At 33.5% G+C, this 24522-nt stretch overlaps 5 protein-coding genes and 1 non-coding gene across 7 annotated transcripts; 4 read left to right on the top strand and 2 right to left on the bottom strand.

Moving 5' to 3' along the window:
* The first annotated feature begins 1710 nt into the window (after positions 1-1710).
* On the top strand, positions 1711-1790 carry TRNAL-UAG (transfer RNA leucine (anticodon UAG)). Its single transcript has one exon. It is a non-coding gene; the product is annotated as a tRNA-Leu (tRNA).
* A 108-nt stretch (positions 1791-1898) lies between these two features.
* Positions 1899-4487, top strand: LOC142548497 (uncharacterized). The gene is made up of 5 exons (XM_075656851.1): positions 1899-2191; positions 3002-3240; positions 3365-3477; positions 3770-3910; positions 3996-4487. Exons 1-5 carry the CDS (start codon positions 1963-1965, stop codon positions 4246-4248), a joined length of 975 nt encoding a protein of 324 aa, XP_075512966.1. The 5' UTR covers positions 1899-1962; the 3' UTR covers positions 4249-4487.
* Positions 4488-5077: 590 nt separating this feature from the next.
* On the top strand, positions 5078-7360 carry LOC142548499 (small ribosomal subunit protein uS11x-like). The gene is made up of 6 exons (XM_075656853.1): positions 5078-5258; positions 5931-6050; positions 6132-6177; positions 6585-6670; positions 6750-6879; positions 7090-7360. Exons 1-6 carry the CDS (start codon positions 5172-5174, stop codon positions 7155-7157), a joined length of 537 nt encoding a protein of 178 aa, XP_075512968.1. The 5' UTR covers positions 5078-5171; the 3' UTR covers positions 7158-7360.
* Positions 7361-7816: 456 nt separating this feature from the next.
* On the bottom strand, positions 7817-14067 carry LOC142548498 (kinesin-like protein KIN-5C). The gene is made up of 23 exons (XM_075656852.1): positions 13869-14067; positions 13640-13769; positions 13205-13363; positions 12743-13092; positions 12518-12656; positions 12315-12412; positions 12063-12219; positions 11580-11649; positions 11393-11469; positions 11170-11223; positions 11001-11081; positions 10817-10928; positions 10652-10738; positions 10391-10566; positions 10016-10177; positions 9819-9926; positions 9567-9725; positions 9405-9488; positions 9121-9326; positions 8897-8998; positions 8697-8806; positions 8395-8546; positions 7817-8130 (listed from the first exon to the last, which is right to left on the bottom strand). The coding sequence occupies exons 1-23, from the start codon at positions 13925-13927 to the stop codon at positions 7933-7935; spliced, it is 3030 nt and encodes a 1009-aa protein (XP_075512967.1). The 5' UTR covers positions 13928-14067; the 3' UTR covers positions 7817-7932.
* Positions 14068-14951: 884 nt separating this feature from the next.
* On the bottom strand, positions 14952-17230 carry LOC142547965 (caffeoylshikimate esterase-like). Its single transcript, XM_075656336.1, has 8 exons — positions 17054-17230; positions 16919-16951; positions 16676-16802; positions 16454-16600; positions 16191-16321; positions 15949-16086; positions 15587-15685; positions 14952-15403 (listed from the first exon to the last, which is right to left on the bottom strand). The coding sequence occupies exons 1-8, from the start codon at positions 17054-17056 to the stop codon at positions 15128-15130; spliced, it is 954 nt and encodes a 317-aa protein (XP_075512451.1). The 5' UTR covers positions 17057-17230; the 3' UTR covers positions 14952-15127.
* A 3949-nt stretch (positions 17231-21179) lies between these two features.
* Positions 21180-22481, top strand: LOC142547967 (putative small nuclear ribonucleoprotein G). 2 transcript variants are annotated; one of them, XM_075656337.1, is made up of 4 exons: positions 21180-21334; positions 21427-21463; positions 22037-22153; positions 22256-22481. In XM_075656337.1, the coding sequence occupies exons 1-4, from the start codon at positions 21300-21302 to the stop codon at positions 22316-22318; spliced, it is 252 nt and encodes an 83-aa protein (XP_075512452.1). In that variant the 5' UTR covers positions 21180-21299; the 3' UTR covers positions 22319-22481. The 2 variants fall into 2 exon arrangements, with proteins under 2 accessions (XP_075512452.1, XP_075512453.1); XM_075656338.1 differs by having other exon boundaries at positions 21427-21449; positions 22032-22153.
* The last annotated feature ends 2041 nt before the right edge of the window (positions 22482-24522 follow it).

The raw sequence follows: 24522 nt of genomic DNA on the forward strand, positions 1-24522 counted from the left end.
ATCAAGTTGATATATCTCTAAGACGAGTCGACTTTTTTTATCAACTAATGTTAATGCATTTTAAAATAAATCGAAGAAAGATGAATTTTACACTATTCTTCAAAATTTTATAGTTCTCCAATTTTTGAGTAGGTTTTCTGTGAGACGGTTTCATTGATATATATCCTAATACGGGTCGACCCAATCATTTCCAGAGTGAAAAACAATATTTTTTTCATGATTCAGATCAGATTGGAGACATGTTTTACAAAATTGACCCACGAAACAGCTTCATATGAGTTTCTGTGACAATTTTATTTTTAACTCTAGTGAATTAACATCCATGAATAACGTAAATTGTTTGAATTTACATGTATGTCCTTATTTTCGTTATATAGTATTAATAAATACATGTTTTTTTTGTTTTTCAGTCATTGATGAATTTTAAAATCAATTAAAGAAAACTGAAATTTTATTTTAGAATAAGATTTATAGTATTTTTTTAAAAATAATTATATTTAATGAAATTTAAAATAAACGACACAATGTCAGCAATATGCACAAGAACTTCCTAAGACTTCATCCATCTTAGTACTACTCTCACTCGTGCATGCTTAACCCAACAAAACTAAATAACAATGAAAGATTAATATTTAGTTCAAACATTTCTTGATATTCAGGTCAAATGTTATATTTGTTACGACTTTTATTTCTTATAATTGTGATGTACCGTGTCAAAGCCATATACAAAGCTAATTGCAAACATAATGAGAATTGCACTGACTTGAGTGTCAATGGACCAAATCGTAAAACTTTATGCATGACATACCCAAATAATTATTTGTTGCCATTAGAGAACACTTCAAAAGAATTGAAATGAGCTTAAATTGATTTTTATCCTGTAATAATTACTTTTATATACATCAAAGTGATAGAAAATGATCAGAATAAGAATGAATTCAAATCTTTTTTATGTGAAACAAATTATTCTTACATCTATAATTACTTAAAATGATTTATAAGATTTTACTTATGTTTTTTAAATATATTTTTTTGCTCTAAAAATATTTTTTTTAAATATTACAATTATCTACATGTTTTATGTCCTGTCAAATTTCTTTCGATAAATACTTGTAGAACTTGTAGCTAATTTTTCAATGACGCGATTTATATATAGATCTTTATAATTTCAAAATATATAATGAGAAATTTAGAAATTACGGTTGTTGTATGTTCCACACGTGCAACGCACTGTACATGTCTTCTAGTATATATATATACACACATTTAATTTTAATATAAAATTTTGATAAATAGAAATGATTATGTGAGTAGCCTGTTTCCATTAATCAGCGGCTTGTATAATTGCATGAGTAGGTCTCTTGTGAGACTGTCTTACAAATCTTTATCTGTGATAAGGGTCAACACTCAACCCTACCAATATTCACAATAAAAAGTAATACTCTTAACATAAAAAATAATACTCTTTCATAGATGCCTCAAATCACAAACTTTTACTTAATTGGATTGGCATAATTCTTTTCAACTAAATTTTCTTCTTTCATATATCATTTTCTTATTTTAAAAAATATGGATATTATCATATGCGGTTATTTTGCCGAAAATTCATATAATTAGAGAATAAAAATAATTAGCAGAGGAGTCAATTGCTGACAATATAGTTATTAATTATATTATAATTATTTATCCTCAAAAAAGGTTGAACAACAAGACAGTTTGGCCGAGTGGTCTAAGGCGCCAGATTTAGGCTCTGGTCCGAAAGGGCGTGGGTTCAAATCCCACAGCTGTCATATTCTCTTTCTTAAATTTTATTTATTTGATTATTTTTTTTAGTTTTTCTATATTCCCATATTTGTCCCTAAAATCTTTTTGTGTGCCATTTATATCCCTCTTCAATGTATCCTCCCTCAAATCACCAATTCACCGTTAATTCCAAAATCCAGCGTAATTACTCAGTGAAAAATGTCGAGAAGAACCGTTTTGACTCGCCTCGTTCACCGGGTGATGGCCGCTCCGGCACCGGCCCTCCACCACTGCACTCGAAGAATTCAAACCCTAGCCTTTGAAGAGATCAAAGCCTCCCCGGAAAAACCACACCAATACACGGCGATGATACTTCACGGTCTCCTCGGATCCGCTCGAAACTGGCGTTCTTTCTCACGCTCCCTTGCTGCGTCCCTATCCCCCGCCCGTATGTCCATATTTTACCTTCCATACTTATCTTTTACGTACTATTTTGGCCGAATCTTCATGCAAGTCTAGAAATCGTTTTCTCTTGTTTTTATCACCTCAAACTTACAAACACAGACTGATGACTCGAAAAAGAAATGTTCTTAAGCATTGCTGTAAGAACTAAATTAGTTCCTGCACATATATGTAATGTAGAATTTTATAGCCAAAGGTTAGGGGTATGATGCCTTTGCCTTACTATGCTGCTCAAGCATTTGAATCAGTGTTTCTTATCATTTATTGTGATATAAATTTTAGGACAGCTTAGTACCAAAATGACGGGGATGCACTTGTGTTATTCTGACAAGATATGTGAGTTGCTCACTGAAACAATCGGAACCAATCTGTATGACTACAAGTTCGCACAATTGAATACACTGCTGAATGCTTTCTCAGGTCTTTCTCATTTCCGAAAGACAATAGAATCGGGAGGAGACAATTAATCAATGACTTTTGACGTGTCGTTAGCAGGGTCAATTCAATCATTATTTGTGCGAGCCAGTGTAAATAATAAATGCACTTAAAAGATAATCTGAGGGTTTTTGGCATGTCTTCACTCTGACTACATTTTCCATTCAAACAGATCTCAACGATGTACCGTGAATTGATGAAGATCTCACTTTTGAATGTATTGGTTGTGTTTATTATACTTGTCAATGTTTTATGCATTACTTGACTGTGATGTAAGTTTTGGAGTATGTGCATAACCCAAGGACAAGGGACATAGCTCTCATTCTCAGATATGACTGATCATTTAGAGTGATATGAACAGAATGGAGGATGGTGCTTGTGGATTTGAGGAACCATGGGAAGTCAGCTGAACTAGATGGGTTTTTGCCCCCACACAATTTGGAAAATGCAGCAAAAGATCTGGCCAATTTGGTGAGATCTCAGGGCTGGGATTGGCCCGATGTTGTTGTGGGTCATTCAATGGGTGGAAAGGTTGCTTTGCAGTTTGCTCAAAGTTGTGCAAATGGGGATTATGGGGACATTGATGGCTTGCCCAGACAGGTAATTCCTTCTACGGAAAAAAAAAACACTTTTTTCATGCTTATGATCTCTATGAAATCTTGATATTCTGGATAGCTTTGGATATTGTGTTGGCTAACTGATGTGTGAAACTGTTGCAGAACAGCTGTGGGTACTAGACTCTGTCCCTGGTCAAGTAAGCCGAGACAACAGTGATGGTGAGGTTGAGAAAGTATTGCAAACTTTGCGGAGTCTGCCTTCAACTTTGCCCTCTAGGAAGTAATGTCTCTTTCCTTTCATATTTTCTATCCAGAAGCACTATCTTTTTTTGGGTGTCCAGTCGAAATACAGTGGAAAAAGTAGTTGGGTTTTTGCATCATACTCTTTATTTTATGCTTTTAACTGGCAATTCTATGGGGGTTGCAGGCAAATTTTAATTTATTGAGAAGGCGATTTGTTTTAGTTTTTCTTTCTGTATGCGAGGAAGGTGGGTTGAGTTGGCGTTACTAATATTCTATATATTTTCCCCCATGTGCTATTGTCATGAAATTGGTTGTGTTCCTGGTTTAAGGTGGCTGGTAGATCACATGCTTCAGCTTGGGTTTTCGAATTCTTTATCACAATGGATTGGTAGCAACCTTAAAACATCAGGAAAAGAAGTGACTTGGGCTTTCAATCTCGAAGGAGCTGCCCAGATGTTTCATTCTTACGGGTATAGAATCACAATCGAGTCTTGGTGAATATCATTAACGGATTTAATGTTAACACAAAACTTACATTTTCCATGTACGATGTAGAGAAATGGATTACTGGCCCCTATTGGAGAACACACCCAAAGGCATGGAAATAGCCATTGTGCGTGCAGAGAAGAGCGATAGATGGAATGCAGACGTAATAAAGCAACTAAATAACATTTCTTCTAAAAGAGTCGACGAAACAGAAGGGAAAGTCTCGTTTCATGTTCTTCCTAATGCAGGCCATTGGGTTCATGTTGATAATGCCAAAGGGCTTCTTGAGATTATTGCCCCCAAAGTTGCATCATTGGTTTAGCCACCTCCTCGTTTTCAGAGTTCAGAAGCCGGTTCAAGAAATAACCCTCGTTCCTATTATTATTAAATTAAGATGTCAAGTAAAATATATACCTTTCTCGAAGTAATAATTCAGTTTTCGTGGAGCTTTGTTGAATGTTCGCCGGGGCTTGGCAATTTTTTTTTAATCTCCAAGTGTGTTGAGTGACATTTTTTAACGTTTATACGTGAACAATACATGTTATAGTATGTTGAATATCATTTAAGAAAAATTTGACAATACCTATTTTATGCCAAATTATTATAGACTCGATGGATTTTACAATTGGTTCACATTTTACCTTCAGTAATTGAATGTTTTCTCAAGTGTTTTAGGTTAAGAAGTTTATTGGATATTTCGCCGTGTGTTATATTTGAAGAGTAGGTCTTTTGTGAGACGGTCTCACGAATCTTTATCTATGAGACGGGTCAATCCGATCGATATTCACAATAAAAAGTAATACTCTTATAATATTTTTTCATGGATGACCCAAATAAAAGATTACAAAATACGACCCATGAGATCGTCTCACACATAACCATGTGAATATTATTACAAGTCCAAAATAATTACATTGGAAACAAAAACAGTGCATTATGTGACTCAAGAAAATAGTTTCTCTGGACAAATCATTTGATCCTAAATTGTAATTGCAAATACTAAATGCTACAATTGTAAATTTTACAAATAAATAGTTATAGACTATCACGTTTCAATTTTTATAGCACAAATGGAATTGCGAATTATGTTATTCTAAATTTAGAGTAACAAAGAGGATATATTTTGTTTAAATTTTAGTTTAGGTAGATTTGGCAATTCAAAGAAAGACGGGGGTATTTACGGTACACCGCATTTATCTCTGGTTCCGAACCCTAAATATATAAAGATCGAATCACTCAATAGCTATGGTCTCTTGCCTTTTAGGGTTTTTCAAAGAGAAAATCAGAAGCAGCGTAGCTACATTATCCTCTCCCATCAGTACTGCAGCAATGGTAGGCTCCCATTTCATCCAAACAACACACACAAGAACACATGTTCATTATTAATACCATATTTTTTTAGTCTATAAAGATTTTCGGTGCTGTTTTTTTTTTTTTTTTTTTTTGCATCTTTGATTGCCGAGTGCGTATATCGTCGTGGAACCGGTCTTATTTGATTTTCTGGATTTACGATACTTACATTTTTAAAAGATTATTTAATTGTAGCTCAACGTAGAAATTTCTGCCATATAGTTCTTGGATCGATAATAAATTAATTAAGTTGCAAAAATTCTCTTTCGATGGCTTGGATTGTAGTCTATCGAAATTTTTATTTGGGCAATACTTTCTGATGGATGTTTTTTGTGAAAGTATTCAGAAAATTTCTTCTTCGGTATTGTATTTATCCCGTGGATTGATTTATGGAACTTAATCTTCTTCAATTATTTATTCACCTGATAAACTTTAGTTGACAGTTGAATTTACTGGTAGTAATTGCTGTCAAAATGGCTATTATAAAAATATGTTCTTGTCTTTTAGGTATATTGTGTTTTGAGGTTTGATTTTCTCTCTTGGTATGAGAAAAATTTGTTTTTCATTTAGTGATCTTCTGCTACTATCTCGAATCTGCTTATTTATTTTGCAATTACTGCATTTAATTTGCAATCTTCACTTTGGCTTTGACAGTCGAAAAGAAGGACCAGAGAGCCCAAAGAGGAGAATGTAACTCTTGGACCTGCCACAAGGGATGGAGAAATAGTGTTTGGCGTGGCACACATTTTTGCCTCATTCAATGATACCTTCATTGTGAGTATATTGGTAAACTGCTATTGTATGTATTTTTTGTTGTTTTGGATGGTTTTACTTGATTGATGTTTTTGCTTGCAGCACGTGACTGATTTATCTGGAAGGGAAACCTTGGTTCGTATCACAGGTAATGGTCAGCTTTTGGTTTTTTCGCCTTTTTTTGCCTTTTATTGTATTTTTTCCTCCAAATTGTTTCTACATTATTGGACTCCATCACTATTAAATTTTTTAACCTTATTTCTGTTAATTGGTTTCCATTCAATATAATACTTCTAAATGTACCTTTGGTGATCACGTTTCTGTTTACTAGAGTAAATGTGATACAATGTATTTTTGTAATACAATTCATTCAATATCAATGCTTACTTATTAGTAGCATTTTAATAGAACTTCATTATTTACGTTGAAGAGTATGATATTTTCTATTTTATACTGGAAAATGATTTCATGCGTAGCCACTTTTATAAATACATTGATGAACTTAGTTTCTGGTGCACACTCATTCGATATTTGTCCAAATTTACAATATGACAGGTGGTATGAAGGTGAAGGCTGATAGGGATGAGTCCTCTCCTTATGCAGCCATGCTTGCAGCACAAGATGTTTCTCAGCGATGCAAGGTTTTAGAATCTTCTATCATTGTTGTGTTATTCTAGTTTATACCTGTCATTGTCAGTTACTAATGCTTGCAATCCCCAGGAACTGGGAATCAATGCTCTTCATATTAAGCTTCGTGCCACTGGAGGCAACAAGACTAAGACTCCTGGTCCTGGTGCTCAATCTGCTCTTAGAGCCCTTGCTCGTTCTGGCATGAAGATTGGTCGGATAGGTAATATTATTTCCTGATGTTCATTATTCATTAAAGACCCGGTTCTTTTTTGCATTTTATAGTTTGATTTCTTCATAGCTCATACCTATTCCATGTTAGATGTAGATTAGTACGCATGATTTTCGTTGTCCATGTTCAATTGTTCTTTCTTTTCCTTCTTCCATCTTCTATCAGTTGAATTGTATGTTTTTATTCCTTTTTTTTTTTCAGAGGATGTGACTCCAATTCCCACCGACAGCACCCGAAGAAAGGGTGGTAGAAGAGGAAGGAGGCTTTAATATGTCATCTGTCGCCACACTTGCTTGCTGCTATTTTGAGATATTTTTCTTAAATTGCAAGTTTCGATCTTTCTTATGTAGTGTTTGAAAAGTTAGTAGTTTGAACATTAATTATTTCAACGGTTTACCCTCTGAAGCTTTGAGAACCGATGTCATCCGTGTTTGTTTCCTTTCACCTATGATTTTTTACTTGTTTGTCATTATTCTGCTTTTAGATGCATGACAATGTTGCAACGGTTTGCTAAACTAAGTTGTCATCTTACGCCATTAGCAACATCTTTACATAATTTCTTGAATTATGGGAATAAGAAATTATGGCAATATTAATGTTTGCCTCTGTTGCCTGCAAAATGCTAGAGAGGATATAATACTTCCCTATATCAATTGCCATTCTTCAACTTTGTCAGCTGCTGTACATTTTTTGCAGTTGATTTTCATGGCTGGTACATATTTTTTTTGCCTTTCATTATTGTATGTTTGCCTTAAGAAAATTTAATTATTTTACAAATCTTTTGTTTACTTCATTGATAAAAATGTTTTAGACTTTTTTTTGTCATCTAATTATCTCTGCTTTTCAAAGGGGCATCTGTCTCCCAAAATGTAAACAGCAGTTTTGCACATCTATCGTTACAAATTCACCTGTTGGATTTACACACCTATAAACCAACCTCGAATTCCAATATATATCAATTTCATACGTCGGGTGGGATGCATGTATGAAGAATACAAATACAAAGAGAGAGAAAACATCAGGCTACAACATTGATTGCAATTACTAGTTTATCTGTGAAAGAGGGGCTCGAGGAATCAGAGATGGCTTTATTTCCTTTACTTGGAATGATTCTGATGAATTGTTTTCCCGAAACTCTTCTTGAAGAACTTCCATTGGCATTGCTCGAAGGGCCTCGATGGTGCCCTGGCTGGGAATGTTAGACTCACACCGAATTGGAGTCGTCCCTGTCGGCTCATAATCCTAGCATCAGAAAATAAATTGAATTACTTTGCACAAGGATCAAACTAATAATTGAAAATACTTGAGTATTACAGTAACTACGTTAATCAATTGCTAGATAAAAGAGTTCTAGCTGGTACATTTTTATGTCGACTGATAATATTCTGGACTGATGTATTGATGTGATCGTAAACACATTATATGTTACGTGACATCAATGTATATGTTGGGAACATATAACATTTCACCAACAGTTTCTAACATCCGAGTCAGAACTGAACATACCATATATTTTTGCCTGAAAGTATCGACGGCATGATGTTCAATACATGCTGACTGCTGGGAATGATCTCTCTGAAGGTTGTCAAGTGTTTCTGAATGAGCTTTAGAATTAGTCAGAATTTCAGAAACAGACGTTCTCTCCTGCTCTGATAAACCTGGAATTAAATGAAATAGAGCTAAATATAAGACAAAAGCATCCCGATTTGCACAATATTTCAACATGTCTGGATCGCCTTGGCCATGTGAACCTTCAACACGAATGGGAGTAATCAAAACAGAAACTTGCTGAAGCAAGTACAACTAACCGTCAAAATACTGTATTATATCTTCGCTATTTGTTTTGATATCTTCCTCAACAGTAATTCTTGCAGCTTCTATTTCATCATTATGTCGTTCATTACCCTCGCATATGTTCCTGAAACATGAGTTCTTAAAATGTAAAACAAGTATTTTAGCTTTGATCACTCCAAGGAAAAAAAAGCATTCGTCAGTGAACTGAACCAACCTAACGTTTTCCGCAATTGCTAAGGCATGTTGGCTTCCCATATCACTTAATGATTCTTGTGTTTTTTGCCACCGTTTCAAAGCATCGTCAGCATTGTTGAAGCTGAAAATTAAGAGGAAACAAATTCAAGGGACTAAAAATCAAGAGTAAAGATGCAAATAATGCTCGAAGTGGAGCAGCGCACATTGATACACTAAAATAACCGCATTAAAAAAATTCCTGACCATTTCTGTAGAAGTAACTCCATACGACAATGCTTAGCTGCAGAAAAGTCGGCATTGTCCTTAAAGTTAGTCTCTGCTTGTGTAAAAGAATCCTGCCATTTCCTTTTTAAATCTGTTGTAATGCCATCCATTGTTGAAACATGTCCTTCTAAGAACATCTTGTTTCCAATTACAGTTTCTTTTATATCACCAAGCCTCGCATCCACCTATCAGAGACCCATTAAGGTGTTTACATAAACTATCAAAGAGAAAAAAAACAAATAATGTAGCATCAAAGAGCAAACCATCTCTCTCTGACGACGCATGCAATCAGAAACAAGAGTAGTCACATCAGCGATAAGCTTCTCCGCAACTGATCTTGATTGATCCTGCAAACACAACAAAATTGTCATGCAATGCTAAAATAAATAATCGTTTGAAATTGACATAGATTTTGATTTGTAAACCTCGTAGGACTTGTGAAATTCAGCAATACACTTGGTTTGAATTTCATCAACTTGAGTTACATGGCGTTGAAGTGCTTTTGATTCTTCTGAAAGCTTATCAATGAATGCATTAAGGGATCCTGATGTCTCCATCAATTGCCCTACACTGGCATTAAATCTCTGCAAAAATTACAAGTAATAACATATATTAATAAGGGGTTGAACCAAGAAGAAATTAAAAATTGACTCGAAAGATCCAATAAATTTGCAAACCTGCCGTAGCTCACTCGCCAAATTAGCCATTTCCCCCTGATGGTTTGACACGGTTTCTTGAAGATCATTGAAAATTGAATTCACTTCTACAGACTCTGTAGCTAAAAACTACATCAAGGATTCCAATAAAGAGGGTGAGTGACAACTATACAAGGTAACATTACAGTTATTAACCCAGTACAAACAAAAGTTCTTACTTCCTGACAAGACTTATAATTAGAAGATGCCAAAACCGAAAGTTCCTCCAAAGCAGCATTTGAACCAGCTTTGTGTAGCCGGACAACTTCTTGTACAGCCTCAAAATGTGATGAATACAAAGCCTTCGAGACACTAACTTTATTTTTTAACTCTTTGGCAGCCTATGACAAAAAAATTTGTAGAATAAATATTCTCAAGTCCTTTGATAAAAGTGGAAAACTAAAATGCTACTCGTCAAAAATAATTTAAGGCACAACAAGCTCTAAACTTGAAATAAAGATATTTCAAAGATCCCAGAAGTTAACCATATAAAAATGACAATAATGTAAAGATAAGTAAAAGGTTAAAAACTATGTCAAAGATGGTTTTACCACCTTGTCATGTATTTCAAGAAAGGAAATACAGAGATTGTCAACAAGTTGAAGGTGTTGATTTTGTTGAGAAAAAGATGCAGCCAGCAAGTTGCCAAGAGTCTCAAGTTGCTTGGCAAGTTCAGCTTGAAAACTATTCACAATAGACCTGTTATATGAATTCAATTCGTCCTCTCTGGCTGTGAAAGTAAAATTAGAAGTAATGAGTTGCGCCCTTCAAGGTTAATTGTGTTGAAAATAATAAATAGCAGAAAAACTACCAACCAATTTTGAGGAAAAGCGAGGAGTTATCCTTGTGTGATTTTTCCAAGTCAGCACGCAAAACACATGCTTGATGAGCCAGCGCATTTTCTGTTTCCACTCCAACAAAATTTACATAACTCCAGAAAGGTAAAAAAAAAATCTAGTACTATAGAAGTGATAAAATACCAGATTTTTTTTGTTCTAATATGATGAAGTCTCTCTCCTTAAGAGAATGATGGCATCGACGTAACTCATCCTCAGTGCTTTCCAACAATATGCTAGTATGGTTCAAATCTTTCTGCAAACAACTCCGAGTAAGAAGCTGCGAATTAAATCATTATTATTACACCATACATGGAAGATAACTTACCTGTGTCACCTCAAGTTTGTTGCTCAAATAAGAGCATTGTTGGACCTGAGCATCATATTTGCAATGTAATTCCTCAATTTGCTGTGTAAAATGACCAAACAGATTCAGCACACTTTCATAGGAATGCCTACAGTTTACTTTTTTTGTATAGAGCCTCTCTCAAGCTGACCTTCTGTTGATTTTCGATTGTTGATCCCAATTGTTCGATCTGATCAGCCATAGCCTAAATGGAGTAATTCATTAAGATAATAGGTTTTAGATAATAAAAAACAACGCATCTAAAAGCATGCCATCACAACTCTTAGTCCTGTGAAGAAGATATATGACACATGAGAGCCAGAGTTTAGGAATCAGCATTAGATCACAGCAAATAATATGCGACAGTACAGTACCTTTCTCTCACTCTCCTCCTGATAATATCGCTCCTTAGGAATGTAGACCCCATTTTTCTCTCTTGCAGCATAAACCTCTACACGGAAAGAAAATGAGGCACGGAGGGCAAACATGCGAGAAACTCAACTTTTGAAGGCCTATTGATAAGTCGAGATATACATCCCATCATAACAACAAAACCTTTACCTCCCTTAAGCCGCTCGATTTCACCATATAGATCTTTAATCAGAGTTGATTTCATCATCTTCTGATTCACCTACAAGTTCAAAGAAAATATCTTAAAAATTAAATATTTCAAAACCGCTTATGTTTTAGAAACCAATGCACAGATGAAAGACCACCATTTGAATTAATCTTTACATTCATGAGATCGCTAAATAGATTCATTGACAGTTTGACACTAACTATATCATGAATCAAAACAAGAAAATAAGGTAGAACTCGAAATCAAAACTCATTCAAATCGATAGGCACCTTTCCGTTAATTAATTAGCATAAATGATGGTGATATCTGACAAGAAAATAAAAGAGCGAAAGATGGATTTCAAGGAAATATCTTCGATCAAAAAACAGATGCAAGAACATAATATTTCCATGAAAGCTGCATGAAGAAATCAAATTTAAGGAAACATTTAACAGCGATTAATTATGTAAAAGCTTCAATAAAACCTCTGGTTTATTCTTTATATTCTTAGCCCTATGAGCATAATCTAAAGTGCTAAGGGTCTCCTCAAGACAATGAACTGCAGGTGACACTGTGGCAATGATGCAGGTCTTGGTTCTTCCTCCCAAGGAATCACGAAGTAATCGTGTGAGCTTGCTGTCCCTATCAAAGGAGTTAGTAGAGAGGGTCAAGAGATAAATACTGCTCAACCAAAGATATTTGAAGGAAAGAATAAATTTAATAACTCGAAGTTTAACCTGTATGGAATATGTCCAAGATGCTCGACAAGTGCATTTATTACTCTTCCTAATGTAAGCAAACTTTTATTTATTTCTCCTGCTTCTCTTGCCCTACCCTGCAAATATTCTAAAGATATTAGGATTTAGGAAAATTCAAAAGTTCAATGACAAAGACAACTTTCAAAATCAGGAAACCTACTTTATGCAGAAGCCAAACTTACCTCCCTGGCACCAGAACGAGAGATGTTCTCTGAACCAGCTAAATCAACCAGATTCAACTTGCCACATTTAATCAATTCTTCACCTTCTGGTGTAGCTTCCTTTATATGTATTGTTATGGAAAACAGAGAATGCGATCGACTGAAATTAAAAAGGAATTGTAATAATATCTTTTTGAGAGTCTCGGAACACTATCACACATCTAGAAGCAGAGAAATAACAAGAACCTTGACTGCTTATTCAGTAAGGTTTCAGCAGTTCTGCGTTTAGCAGATCCCCGTTCAAGTAAAGTGAAAATCTCAGATGCACTAGCTACAATTTCCTCTTCCAGTCCTCTAACAAGAACACCACCTTTCCCATCTTCCATGAGTGGCAATAACTTTTTCTGCTTGTCCTCCATGGTAACTCTAGACATGTCTTCTGGCGCTAACAAGTCGGTTATTTCTTCATTATACAGCTCCAAGAAAGTAACTTTCACACTGTATTCTGCGTTTTGACTCTCTAAAGTGTCAAATATTTGCTTTACTGCTCGCGGTATAACTCCTGCTTCTGGAGGCAATTCTCCATTTGGACCACTCTGCAATAATAAGCAATAATGTAAGTTAAATCCAAGGCTAGTCCTAGTGGTGCAATAAAGCACAATATTGATCAGTAGAATTAGAATAATAAAATAATAACAAACTGAGTACCTTTGACCTCTTACATTCACCCTCCATCGTATAAGTTTTTCCCGTGCCAGTCTGTCCGTAGGCAAAGATGGTACAATTAAACCCTTCCAAAACCTCATTAACTATGGGAACAACTGCTTGTTGATAAAGATCACTTTGTTGGGCATTAGGACCGAAGACCTGAACAACAAAGACTAGTTAAGTGCATCTTATAAAGCGCTTATTTGAGCATGTTACAATCTTGTGCAGTAACATTCAAAACTCTACATAGTGTATTTACTTGATAACAGTTTCTATACCCACACACACCGCAGTTTTCAATGTAGACACAAGAAGTGTAAATCACCTTTACTGCAAAAATACAGCGAGTTTATGAATTTGCACAACCCATATTAAGATAATTGTTTAATGAGTCACTGAGAATAAACTCCATAACAAGAAACTAAACACAATCACCTTGTCAAAAGTAAAAACCCGATCCAAGTGTTTTCCTGCGATATTCTGCGAAACGGAGACCTCTCTTAAGAACTCATTGCAAGTCACCACCTGCGGCGCATTATTCCGCAACTCGTCCTCGCTGAAAGGCCTATTACATACACCAAAAAACCAACACGAATCTAACAGTAATACACAAAACACCACTAAATTAAAAAAAAACTCTTGCATCATATCAATAACGCATTACCTGCACCGAAGCAGCACCTGAACATTTACGCTCTTTTCTTTCTCGTGACGATTCGACATCCTTGAGCGTGTGCCTGTGAAGTTTGTGTTAGAATGAATCCTCAGATCTCACTCTCGGTCCGTGAGGGAAAGAAGAGGAGCGGGATGGATTGGGGAATGAAATTTGAAATTTTGAGGAGCCGTTTCGGAGCGCCAGCTGTTTATATTTGACCCGACGATGAAATTTGGATCTTCAATGGATTAATTCATTCGAGAATTCCATGGATTTGTTTGGACACTAAGTGGGCCGTGTTGGCCCAAACCAATATAATTTATTTGCCCAAATTTCAAACAAAAACTGAAATTCTTCTTCTTTTTTCCTTTTTTTTAAACTCAAAACTTCACGAAATATATTACTCTTCAAATAAAAAAATAGCAAATAATTTAAATTTTTAATTATAATAAGATAAAATTAAAGTTATAGTTGCATCATAATGGTTTATTAATCTAAAATGGAAAGAATTTTGGTTGAAATCGAGACAAAAGAGAAGCTTTATTAACGAATTTATCTCACATTTGATGCTGATCATATATATGATAATCGTATCCCAAGTTACAACGAATTTTTTTTTGCTATAGTGGTATTCCAACTCAAAAGAAACAACGAACTTTAGAATGCTATTTAAAATCCCTAATTGAGAACAAAACCTGGACAAATACACCAATATGAACTTCAAAGATCGTTGGGTTGTTTTTTTATTTGATTGCATTCCATTCGATGTCTTGGATTGTAGAAACGAGGCTTCTATTTATATGCTTCTAAAGTACCCACCAAGGTCTTTTAAAATTATCGTTAAATTAATCTTGCAATTAACTCAAACACCGGAGAGCCAATGTCATTCCGGCCCATTTAATGATTTTTCCCCAACACAAACACAAACACAAATCAAAACCTACGAACCAAAAGCAGGAAAGGAATACCAGAAAACGAACCAAGAAGTTCAAGTACTCCCCCGTCGATTTCTTGGGTCGAGTCTAAGTGAATTTGACACACCAAAATAGTTATTATAGTAGCCCAAGCTTTTGTAAATAGAATAGATAATGTTCATTTATAACTGAAAACAATATAAACATGAAAATCGAAAGCTTCTATGAAGAAATAGATATGATCATTATAATATAATAATGCTAAATTATAGCACATATAACAAATAAAATCATAATCAATAAATGAACGAAAAGTTTGATTATCCCGTTACATGAGAGAAAATTTATTTGAGATCAAGTACTGCAGTTTAGTTGATCATTAGCACGTTTTTGTTGTTCTTCCCATTTGGCAGTCCGGGAAAAGCACCTCTTCTCCAACCACTCGAGGATGTCCGAAAACACGGTGTCGAGGTTTTGCGGAAGCTCGCCATATGACAAGGAATGCCACATTCCCGGATACAGCTTGAAGGTCTTGTCCACGGCACGAGCCGACTCGTACAACACTTGGCTTACGGATGGATCCGTCACCTTATCATCTTCCCCGTGCAGAACTAAGAATGGAAATGAAACCTGTCGCAGGTGAAACCGGCAACATATGAGCTAAAAAATACGTTTCGCTTCTATTTACTTAATCTGGTAATTTAAAAATAAGTTCTTGGCGCAAAAACCCATCTTTTCTGTGTTATAAACTTGTATTCGGAATTGGGTTAGTTAAAAAATTTAATCTGATCGGAGATATATATCTATGAACACCTCTTCAAGTCTTTTCTCCAAATCCAAGCTGACCGTGTAAAGTTGGTAGCTAGTTTGAAGACGAGGCCGGCCTTTGTATGTGTACCTATTTGTTCTGACCTGCCATTGGTGCCAAATGTCATAAGTTTAAAAGCCATACTCAAGTTTTAATATACTTCAAATTTTTTTTATAAATTTTTTTAGCAACGCCTGATTTGGCTAAATGCCCGTAACAACTTTGGAAAATATGCGAAATCAACATCTATTACGTGAAAAAATTATAAAAAAAAACATAAATAAAAAAAAAAAGTAGGTGTGTCACTTGAGAAAGAGACGTAAATACCTATTGCAGAGGAGGGAGGTAGAAAAATCACGTGATTTACCTCTTTCCTGACTTTGGGGTCCCTGAAGGCAAGGTCAACTACATCTGGAGTAGGCGTGAGTTTCCAAGTAGGAATGATTCGGGAAAGCGAGGTCAATATCTTGATAACCACAGGATTTGGTTTCATGTCATCTGCTATCTGTGTTATTTATTTAAATTCATAATAATCCTAAAGTCTTATATATGAAGAAAATAAATTAGTCCAATCTCTTCGAATTTAGATTGCTAAGTTTCCTCCCATACCTTACACATTGGAGCAATCAAAATGGCACCGTCCCAATAATCTGGCTTCTTCCTGTGAAGACGTAGAGCCGTGGCCCCTCCCATCGATTCTCCCATCAAAATCCTCGTAGTTTTCCTATTTTCTCTCATTTCTGCAGTCAAATATAAATATAATAAAATTAATTTAATATCATTCTAAGACTGATTATGAAGTTTCAATTTTGCCTCGAGACAATACATAATGGCGGAAACAAAAGATACAGATTTTAACTAAGGTATCATACCACAGATATTAGTGAAGTGTTCGGAAAGATCGTCGACGAGATTATCAAAGTCGGATACTAAACCTAGTAGTCCCGATGACTTTCCGTGGCCTTCGCAATCTATGCCATGAACTTCATATCCGGCCTTAACAAGTCGAGAGGCGCAGTCTGTTCCAGATCCATAAAAATCGATTTCACGATACGTTACGGATTAATAATTTAGTTATTAATTTTAGGTTCGACCTCTCATGGAGATGCTGCACTCCATGCCATATCCATGGCACAAGAAAACTAAAGCCTTGGATTGGTCGTTTGCAGGAAACCATCTGCATGTAAAAACCTTGATTCCACGTGAATTCACTATGTATTCCTGTTTTTTTTTTTTTTTTTTAAAGTTACAAATGTAAAAGTTTAGTCCAAAATAAATATAATCCACCAACATAAAAATGATGATATTATCAACAAGAAGAGAATAAATGGGCTTGCCTCTTCATATTTGACAGTGTTTTCTTGATTCTCCTGCGAAAAATCCATGACATGAATAATTTATATCAAGATCGAATGCTTTTTAATTATTGAATTGAAGTTTCAGAAAAGAGAGAATACTAAAAAATCACTCACCATGTATAAGAATCGATGGTTTATTGTATATATTCTTGAAAAAAGAATTTAAAGATCGTTAGTTTTGGTTATGGTTTAAGAAGAAATACGATGGCTCAAAGATTATTTTGGTGCAGTATCTGTATATAAAAAAAAGAGAGAGAATATGTTGTGGATGGAAGATTATCTTATTTATACAAATAGAATTTTAAATGCATGTGATTAGTGGGATATAATAAAAATATATACAAGGATAATTAAGATATATTGGAGATTTGGAGTCATTCATATATCTCATTTCTGGTTTGGATTTTGGAATTTAGTCAGCTGAAAGCAACAGTTTTCCTTGTGATCTTTGTCCTCTGTGCTAAACATTTTTCAATTGCTGTTAAATTTTGTTTATATATATTTTAAGAAAGATTTCAAATTAAAAATTGAGATTAAATAAAAATATTTAATAATATATATTATTATAGGTAATTTTGTTCTAAAATGCTAAGTTAGCGTAAATATTGTATACCTGACAAGATCTGATATTAAAGTTTATGCTATACTATATTTGACCAAATACCAACTCGAATTTCATTAGTTATATTTCTATATTATACTTGGATAATCTCATTTAATCCCTCTGATTTAGACATGGGATCAATTTTAGATAAATATATACGCGCACAAAAGATATGGTTGATTCTTTTCCCGGTAGAATAGGTCCTTAATCTCCACCTAAAGCAAACGTCAGGCTGCTGTTCTTTTCAAAATATCAATATCAACATTTTTTTTTCAGCATTTTAATCGATCACAAAAACTCTTATGAGATCGTTCCACTAGTCAATTTTGTGAGACGAAACTCTTATCCAATCCAACTCATAAAAAATATTATTTTAATACCAACAGTATTAGCTTTTTTCCTTCTAGATATGAATTGAGTCGACGCGACTCATGAATATATTTGAAAATAAAGAAAAAAACACATCAAGTTTAATAAGAATATATTTATGGTAGAAGTATCTCAGTTAATAAAATAGTGACGTTGAATGGTTATCGATTGTTTTCACTACTTCTGATTAAAGTTCATAATTTTTCCATTTCAATTAATTTAATTACCTTAGATCACATAACATCTAACTAATTGTCTTTAATTTTTGGCTTTATATTCGGAAAAAAAATCTGGAGTTATTATCAAGTTTTGGAAGTATTAGTTGGACAAATCCTCCAAGATTACCGTCTGCAATCCACTTTTTTGCCGAGAAAATACCCCTGAGAACCGAAGAGTTTGTTTCAAGAGAAAAATTTACAAATGCGACGAATTTAGGAATTGTGACCATGCAATTTTGAAATTATGACAAATTTTCCTTTTCTAAAAGCAAATACTAAAATAAACCAACGGTGAGTTGTCCACTTAATTAAGAAGCAGTATATGTATGTTTGAGTAAGAAGTAGGTCTCTTGTGAGACGGCCGTCTCACGAATCTTTATCTGTGAGACGGGTCAACCCTACCAATATTCACAATAAAAATTAATAATCTTAGCATAAAAAGTAATATTTTTTCATGGATGACCCAAATAAGAGATCCGTCTCACAAAATACGACCCGTAAGATCCAGTGGCGGAGCCAGAAATATGGCTCCGCCCGGGCTAAAATTTTAAACTCTATAATTTTTTAATATATTAAATTGATCTACTCAGGCTAATATTATATTATTCCAAAATTATATAAAATTTACATATAATTTTTTTTAAAAATATTGGGTAACCCAGCCCGGGTATAGGAGCCTTTGGCTCGCCCCTGGTGAGACGTCTCACACAAATTTTTATCTTGAGTTAGTGTAGTATGTGGGCTTTTGTCGATAGTCATATGTTTGAATTGATTTTTCCTACCAACACTTTATCATATGAGTATCTTGTTGAGTTCTTGCTCAGTGTGATTTACTTGTCAAGTTTGGTTTGTGGAGTACTGAGTTAATATAATGGTTTACCTAGTGCACATCGAAAGATAATGTCATAAAAAAATAGTAATTAAAAATTTTAATTAGTTCATAAACAGAAGCAATTAATACAACCTAATGTCCAATTCGAGTAATATGTTGGGGAGATATATATCTAATGTTGTAATATGTCTGTTAATTAACACATTCTGATTAATGAATACCATAATTTATTAAGTCGGGATGCCCAATTCTATAGTAGGAATGCACCAAGCAAATACATTATTCTGATCGACAAAAGATCATGGATGTTTGGGTGTTCAGCGAGCAAAAAATTGTGTATAAATAGATCTCTTATGAGATGATCTCACATATATTTATTTATGAGACATGTTAACACTGCTCATATTTACAATAAAAATTAATATTTCTTCGTTAGTGACTCAAATAAAATATATGTCTCACAAAATTAACTCATGAGACCGTGTCATATGATTTTTTGTGATTGTTAAATTGAAATGTATAATGTACATGTGGCTGTAAACAATATTGTAAGGGACGAGCAGCAATCATCTTTCCGCTATTACAAAGTTTGAAGCTGAAATACTTTTTTTTTTTAAAAGCGCCTGAACTAATTCATTTTGAGAAATTTAATATTTTGACACGAAATTCTTAATTTAATTAGCATATGTTTAAAAAGTTAAATTATTTAATAATTATATGCATATTGATATTTATGTTTGTATAATAACTAGTTTAGAAATTTAAAATAATGTTTAAAAATAATCAAAAAATTTATTTTTTTAAAAAAATCAAACCAAGCCACACCGAAACCTAGGTCTGAGTGTTTTGATTTGGTTTGTAATTTCACAAAATCGAAATTATTGGTAATTTGATTCGAGTTTTTATTACAAATCGAACCGATCCAATGCTAACCCCCGAACAAGTACCCTCATTTAGAAAAAAACTTATTTGAGACGGTCTTACGGGTTGTATTTTGTGAGACATATATCTTATTTGGGTCATCCATGAAAATATATCACTTTTTATGCTAAGAGTATTGATTTTATTGTGAATATCGGTAGGATTGACTCGTCTCATATTATTAAAAGAATAGATTGATTCCAACAAATGAAGTCTTCCCGAATTTTTGTGGGTTTGCCAAATACCAATTTACCAATTCATTACGAAATAAATAACTGCAAAACTCTAATTCCTAATAATAATTAAAATCAAATGATTTGGGTCTTGATTTTAAAAAATAATAAATTGAGATTTTAACTTGATTTCCATATGTATTTGAACATATTTGCTTTGTTAATGTATTTTAATATTGCTTTGATAAATTTATATTTGGTGATCTTCAAATCTCTCTTTTATTAATTTAGTAAAATAAATTGACATGAATTTGAGTTACATGCATATATGGTCAATGACCTAAACACAATCTTTTCTCCAAATCAAATTATTTCATTCAAATTAAATACAACATAAATTCAGGAACATAAACTTGTAAATGACATGTCATTTACAAATTATGTCACTACAAATGAAATCGAATATTTTTTTTTATGAGGGAAATTGCAAATCGGAAAACAGAGGAAACGATATGGAGATTGATCAAATAAAATGTGTAAAGATTGCTATAAATTTGATATTAATTTGTTGGATCACATGGGGATACGATAGAATCTGTAATGGCTCGATTTTTTTTATCCATCTATTTCTTCTTTTAGCCATTCTTTCGAATAACTATCACAATTTTGTTTTTGTGATATATGTGGTAAAAATAAAGTTATATTACACATATTAAAATGTATATTAACAAAAATAAAAAGGAAGGACAAATTTTTTTCCTTTCATTTTGAAATATTGAAGGTTATATTGCTTTATTTTTCTATGTCTTTTTTATGGCATTAATTTTCAATAGAGTAATAAGCTTTATTCTGTCTATATACGTCATGTATATTAGAATCGATGTAAAATAAATCATATTCAATTGATTTAGTTGTTTCGGGTAAAATATTCAAAGCAAAAAAGTTCAAGTTACTATATAACAATCAAAATTTGACAAGCTATAGGACTAAAACAAACCAATTTACGAAATTAAAATCTCAATTTTCTATTTCCAATTTTTTGAAGAATTCGGAAAAAAAAGTTCAATGGATAACTCAGCTCAGAAAAACCCGTTTAATTTTTTTGAGTCCGAACAAAGGCCCAGCCCATTGTAGGGGCCGCTACGATCGAATTTGAATCTTCATTCCTACTCACACTGATTAGGGTTTTCCAACAGCGATAAGCTAATCCCGCGTTATTCTCGTTCTGTGTTTGTGTTTCGCCATGAGCAGATCAGGTCAACCCCCAGATCTCAAGAAGTAAGGAGCTTGAATTTAGAGTTCACCGCAATATCTTATTAGTTTTTCGTATTTTTGTAAATTAATCTGTCTATTTCTCGATTGACGGGCAGGTACATGGACAAGAAGCTACAGAGTAAGAGCCCAATTGTTCATCTTGTTAGTTTCAGATTAGGGTTTTTTTTTTTCAATATAGTTTCGTTGAAGCAATGGTCTCTGTTTTTTTTTAAAAATATAACCAGTGTTTCATATTTTACCATACTTGGATTTCGTGCATTCAATTTATGTTATGCGTGTATGATTAAGTCGATCAGTCAATTTTTGGGAAACATCAGGCAGAGGCACACACCATCTAACTAAAGTTATCGAATTTCAAATGGGTTGGAATAAACTGCTGGATTTTGTTTGATACTCGCTCGGTTTTGTAAAATGTACATGTGTTGATAGAAATAACTAGGAGTATGAACTTTGATTTCAGGATTCGAAAATTTGAACTGTCAAGATATTTTATGAATGTTGGTATAGTCAGTTTCTAACATAAACACCATTTATGGTTGGTGCAATCTGTGTAAAATGGCATCATGTGATGTCATGATTAGCGCGAGCCTTTGCTATTATGTGTTGCGTAAAAATTTCCCGTGCTCTAGAATTATCGGTTCTTGTCAAGAGTAATGTTAATTTCCATTCCCTGTATGTGATGAACTGTGAACTGTTGCAGTAAAGCTGAATGCCAACCGTACAGTGGTCGGAACCCTTCGTGGTTTCGATCAGTTTATGAACCTGGTGATAGACAACACTGTTGAAGTGAATGGAGATGAGAAAACCGATATTGGCATGGTGGTAAGTCCTTCAAGTCCCGAATTTTCGAATCGTTCATTTCCTGTCACGACTCGAAGGATGTCGAGCTTACTGTTCTGTGTTACGTTTTGCTGCCTATTGTAGGTTATCAGAGGAAATAGTGTGGTTACTGTTGAAGCTCTTGAGCCGGTTGCCCGCCCACAATGACTGTATATTTGGGATGCACTAAGTCGAGCTTCGTTGTAGTGGTAAATAGGTCATCTTGGATACTGAAATTGTCGTGTTCTTTATGTGTTCCATGTATTTCATAGTATCGTTCTTGAATCTGGTAGCTTGTTTTCATATTTGTTACCTTGCGGTATGAATCGAGGAGGTGGCTTCAGTCTTGAGTGTTAATGGGGAATTCTGCTTGCTTAGAATCATTTCAAAGGATGAAAATCTCCGACCCATACCGTCTTAGGTATTGTACTAAAATACACAATTTTTTTTGCACTAAATATAAAAAGTATATTCTACAGGTCGAGAGTGTTCATACATATTTCTTGTTTACTTTATCTATACTTCGATACTATTTTATTAAGTTTGAGACACTTAGAGTAACTAACTTTGGTGTCACGGTATGTTTTAATAATTATATATATTAATAAAATGTTAAAATTTTAATGCAAATTATATGTAGTTCAGCGGATAAAACCATTGTTTCTTAGGATTTAGGTTATAGGTTCAATTCTTATTGAGGTCATTTTTTTATTCTTTTATTTTTCAATTTATTTTTTAATTTATATATCAAAATTACAGTGTAGTCCTTCATTATTTTTTATAATTATATTTATAAATCAAATGAATTATAAAAAATATTATACAAGCGTGCGTCGTTATATTAGTACACATTAAGTTTTTTATCACATCGACTTTTTTTATTTATTATTTTTGTATTTAATTAATTTGAATAATTAAAACGTGTTTAATTATACGACTTACTTTTTAATAAATAGGGATTATTATAAATCAAATTATGTTAACTAAACAAACTTGAAAGCCACAGTGAACGCACTGGTACTGTATTTTACATTATAAATTTATAATTGTTTTAATACCAACTAAAACTATTTAAAACCATCAAAATATATGAGGTAAAAAGGTAATACATGAGATATTTATACATCGTATGTGTACTGATAAAAATGCAACTGCTTGCTTATATCGTAAAGTATGTCTCTTGTGAGACGGTCTCACGAATCTTTAACTGTGAGACGACCCTCTACCGATATTCACAATAAAAAGTAATATTTTTCATGGATAACCTAAATAAAAGATCCGTTTCACAAAATATGACATGTGAAATCGTCTCACATAATTTTTTGTCTATATCGTATATGGTGAAAAATTCATGGGATGGAAATAATCTCTATGTTAACGTTGTACATCGTAAAGTGATGAGATTTTCTTGTACAGCGTGGAAATCGTATTTTGTTTCAAATTTTTAAATTTTTCTTGGAGCGCCAATCGGAGTTTAAATTTTGTTAAATGTATCAACGGGATTTCACAACGTATACAAGGTGGAAAACATACATATCTTTTTGGGGTTCTTTTGCTTTACTCCATCATTTTCCATCTGTCTTAAAAAAACAGCAAATAGTCGTTGTAAAGATGGACAGGAGAAATACAAATAAAAAATAGGAGAAAACGCTTTTTTATGCTGTCTCCGTTTTAGTTAGTGTTTGGAAAGATGGTAGGTGGTCAAGAAGCCTAGGTGACCAATTTTTTAGCAGCACCGGAATATCACATCGTCTTTCTAAAAATTGAGACGTGACCGATCATTCAGCGCCTAATAAATGTCTAAGCATCGTCTTTTATAACATTGATTTTAACATTAGATGTTACATATTTTTACACCTGAAAATATTATAATATTATATTTAAAATATTTTTCATTCTAACTAGTCATTAAATGATAAATTAATCAAACATGCTTTTTACTTTTGCATGAACGTATATCAACAAGTCATATATCATATAAAAGTTAAAATAATGAAATGTCATATTTTCTCGAGATATGGATATAGTTTTGTTTTTTCCCCAACAAAATTTTAATGTAACAAATCTCATTTTTTATTTTGGTGGTGCATCTAAATATTCTGGAGTTAAGACTATTCAAACCGTCATATTCATTCGTATAAATTGTAAGTATTTGCTATTTAATAGTGTAAGTTGCATGGCTCACCACTTAAAAATCTTCTATCCACACACACACACTACACACACTGTATATATATATATATATATATAAATATACGAATTGAATTGTGGTTTACTCTATTGTCCTCGTTAATTAGTTGTCATCATTAAATTTGTACCATTCTCTTCTTCATCTTTAATTGTTTCCTCATCTTTAATTGATTATTCTTGTA

Source organism: Primulina tabacum, chromosome 6, assembly GCF_025594145.1.
Source record: "Primulina tabacum isolate GXHZ01 chromosome 6, ASM2559414v2, whole genome shotgun sequence".
Taxonomy (NCBI): domain Eukaryota; kingdom Viridiplantae; phylum Streptophyta; class Magnoliopsida; order Lamiales; family Gesneriaceae; genus Primulina; species Primulina tabacum.

Bases quoted from the DNA above. Each gene is read 5' to 3' on its own strand.
- LOC142547967 (XM_075656337.1), top strand. From the start codon at position 21,300: ATGAGCAGATCAGGTCAACCCCCAGATCTCAAGAA. The intron at 21,335-21,426 runs GTAAGGAGCTTG...ATTGACGGGCAG, and splicing joins CAACCCCCAGATCTCAAGAA to GTACATGGACAAGAAGCTAC. The intron at 21,464-22,036 runs GTTCATCTTGTT...GTTGCAGTAAAG, and splicing joins TACAGAGTAAGAGCCCAATT to CTGAATGCCAACCGTACAGT.
- LOC142548498 (XM_075656852.1), bottom strand. From the start codon at position 13,927: ATGTCGAATCGTCACGAGAAAGAAAAGAGCGTAAATGTTCAGGTGCTG. The intron at 13,364-13,639 runs GTGATTGTGTTT...TTTGTTGTTCAG, and splicing joins GGGTTTTTACTTTTGACAAG to GTCTTCGGTCCTAATGCCCA. The intron at 8,807-8,896 runs GTTGGTTCAGTT...CTCATGTTTCAG, and splicing joins GCAATTGCGGAAAACGTTAG to GAACATATGCGAGGGTAATG.
- LOC142547965 (XM_075656336.1), bottom strand. The intron at 16,601-16,675 runs GTCGAACCTAAA...GATCTGGAACAG, and splicing joins GTGCAGCATCTCCATGAGAG to ACTGCGCCTCTCGACTTGTT. The intron at 15,686-15,948 runs GTAAATCACGTG...CACCAATGGCAG, and splicing joins ACCCCAAAGTCAGGAAAGAG to GTCAGAACAAATAGGTACAC.
- LOC142548499 (XM_075656853.1), top strand. From the start codon at position 5,172: ATGGTCTCTTGCCTTTTAGGGTTTTTCAAAGAGAAAATCAGAAGCAGC. The intron at 6,671-6,749 runs GTTTTAGAATCT...TGCAATCCCCAG, and splicing joins ATGTTTCTCAGCGATGCAAG to GAACTGGGAATCAATGCTCT. The intron at 6,880-7,089 runs GTAATATTATTT...TTTTTTTTTCAG, and splicing joins CATGAAGATTGGTCGGATAG to AGGATGTGACTCCAATTCCC.
- LOC142548497 (XM_075656851.1), top strand. From the start codon at position 1,963: ATGTCGAGAAGAACCGTTTTGACTCGCCTCGTTCACCGGGTGATGGCC. The intron at 3,241-3,364 runs GTAATTCCTTCT...GTTGCAGAACAG, and splicing joins TTGATGGCTTGCCCAGACAG to CTGTGGGTACTAGACTCTGT. The intron at 3,911-3,995 runs GTATAGAATCAC...TGTACGATGTAG, and splicing joins CAGATGTTTCATTCTTACGG to AGAAATGGATTACTGGCCCC.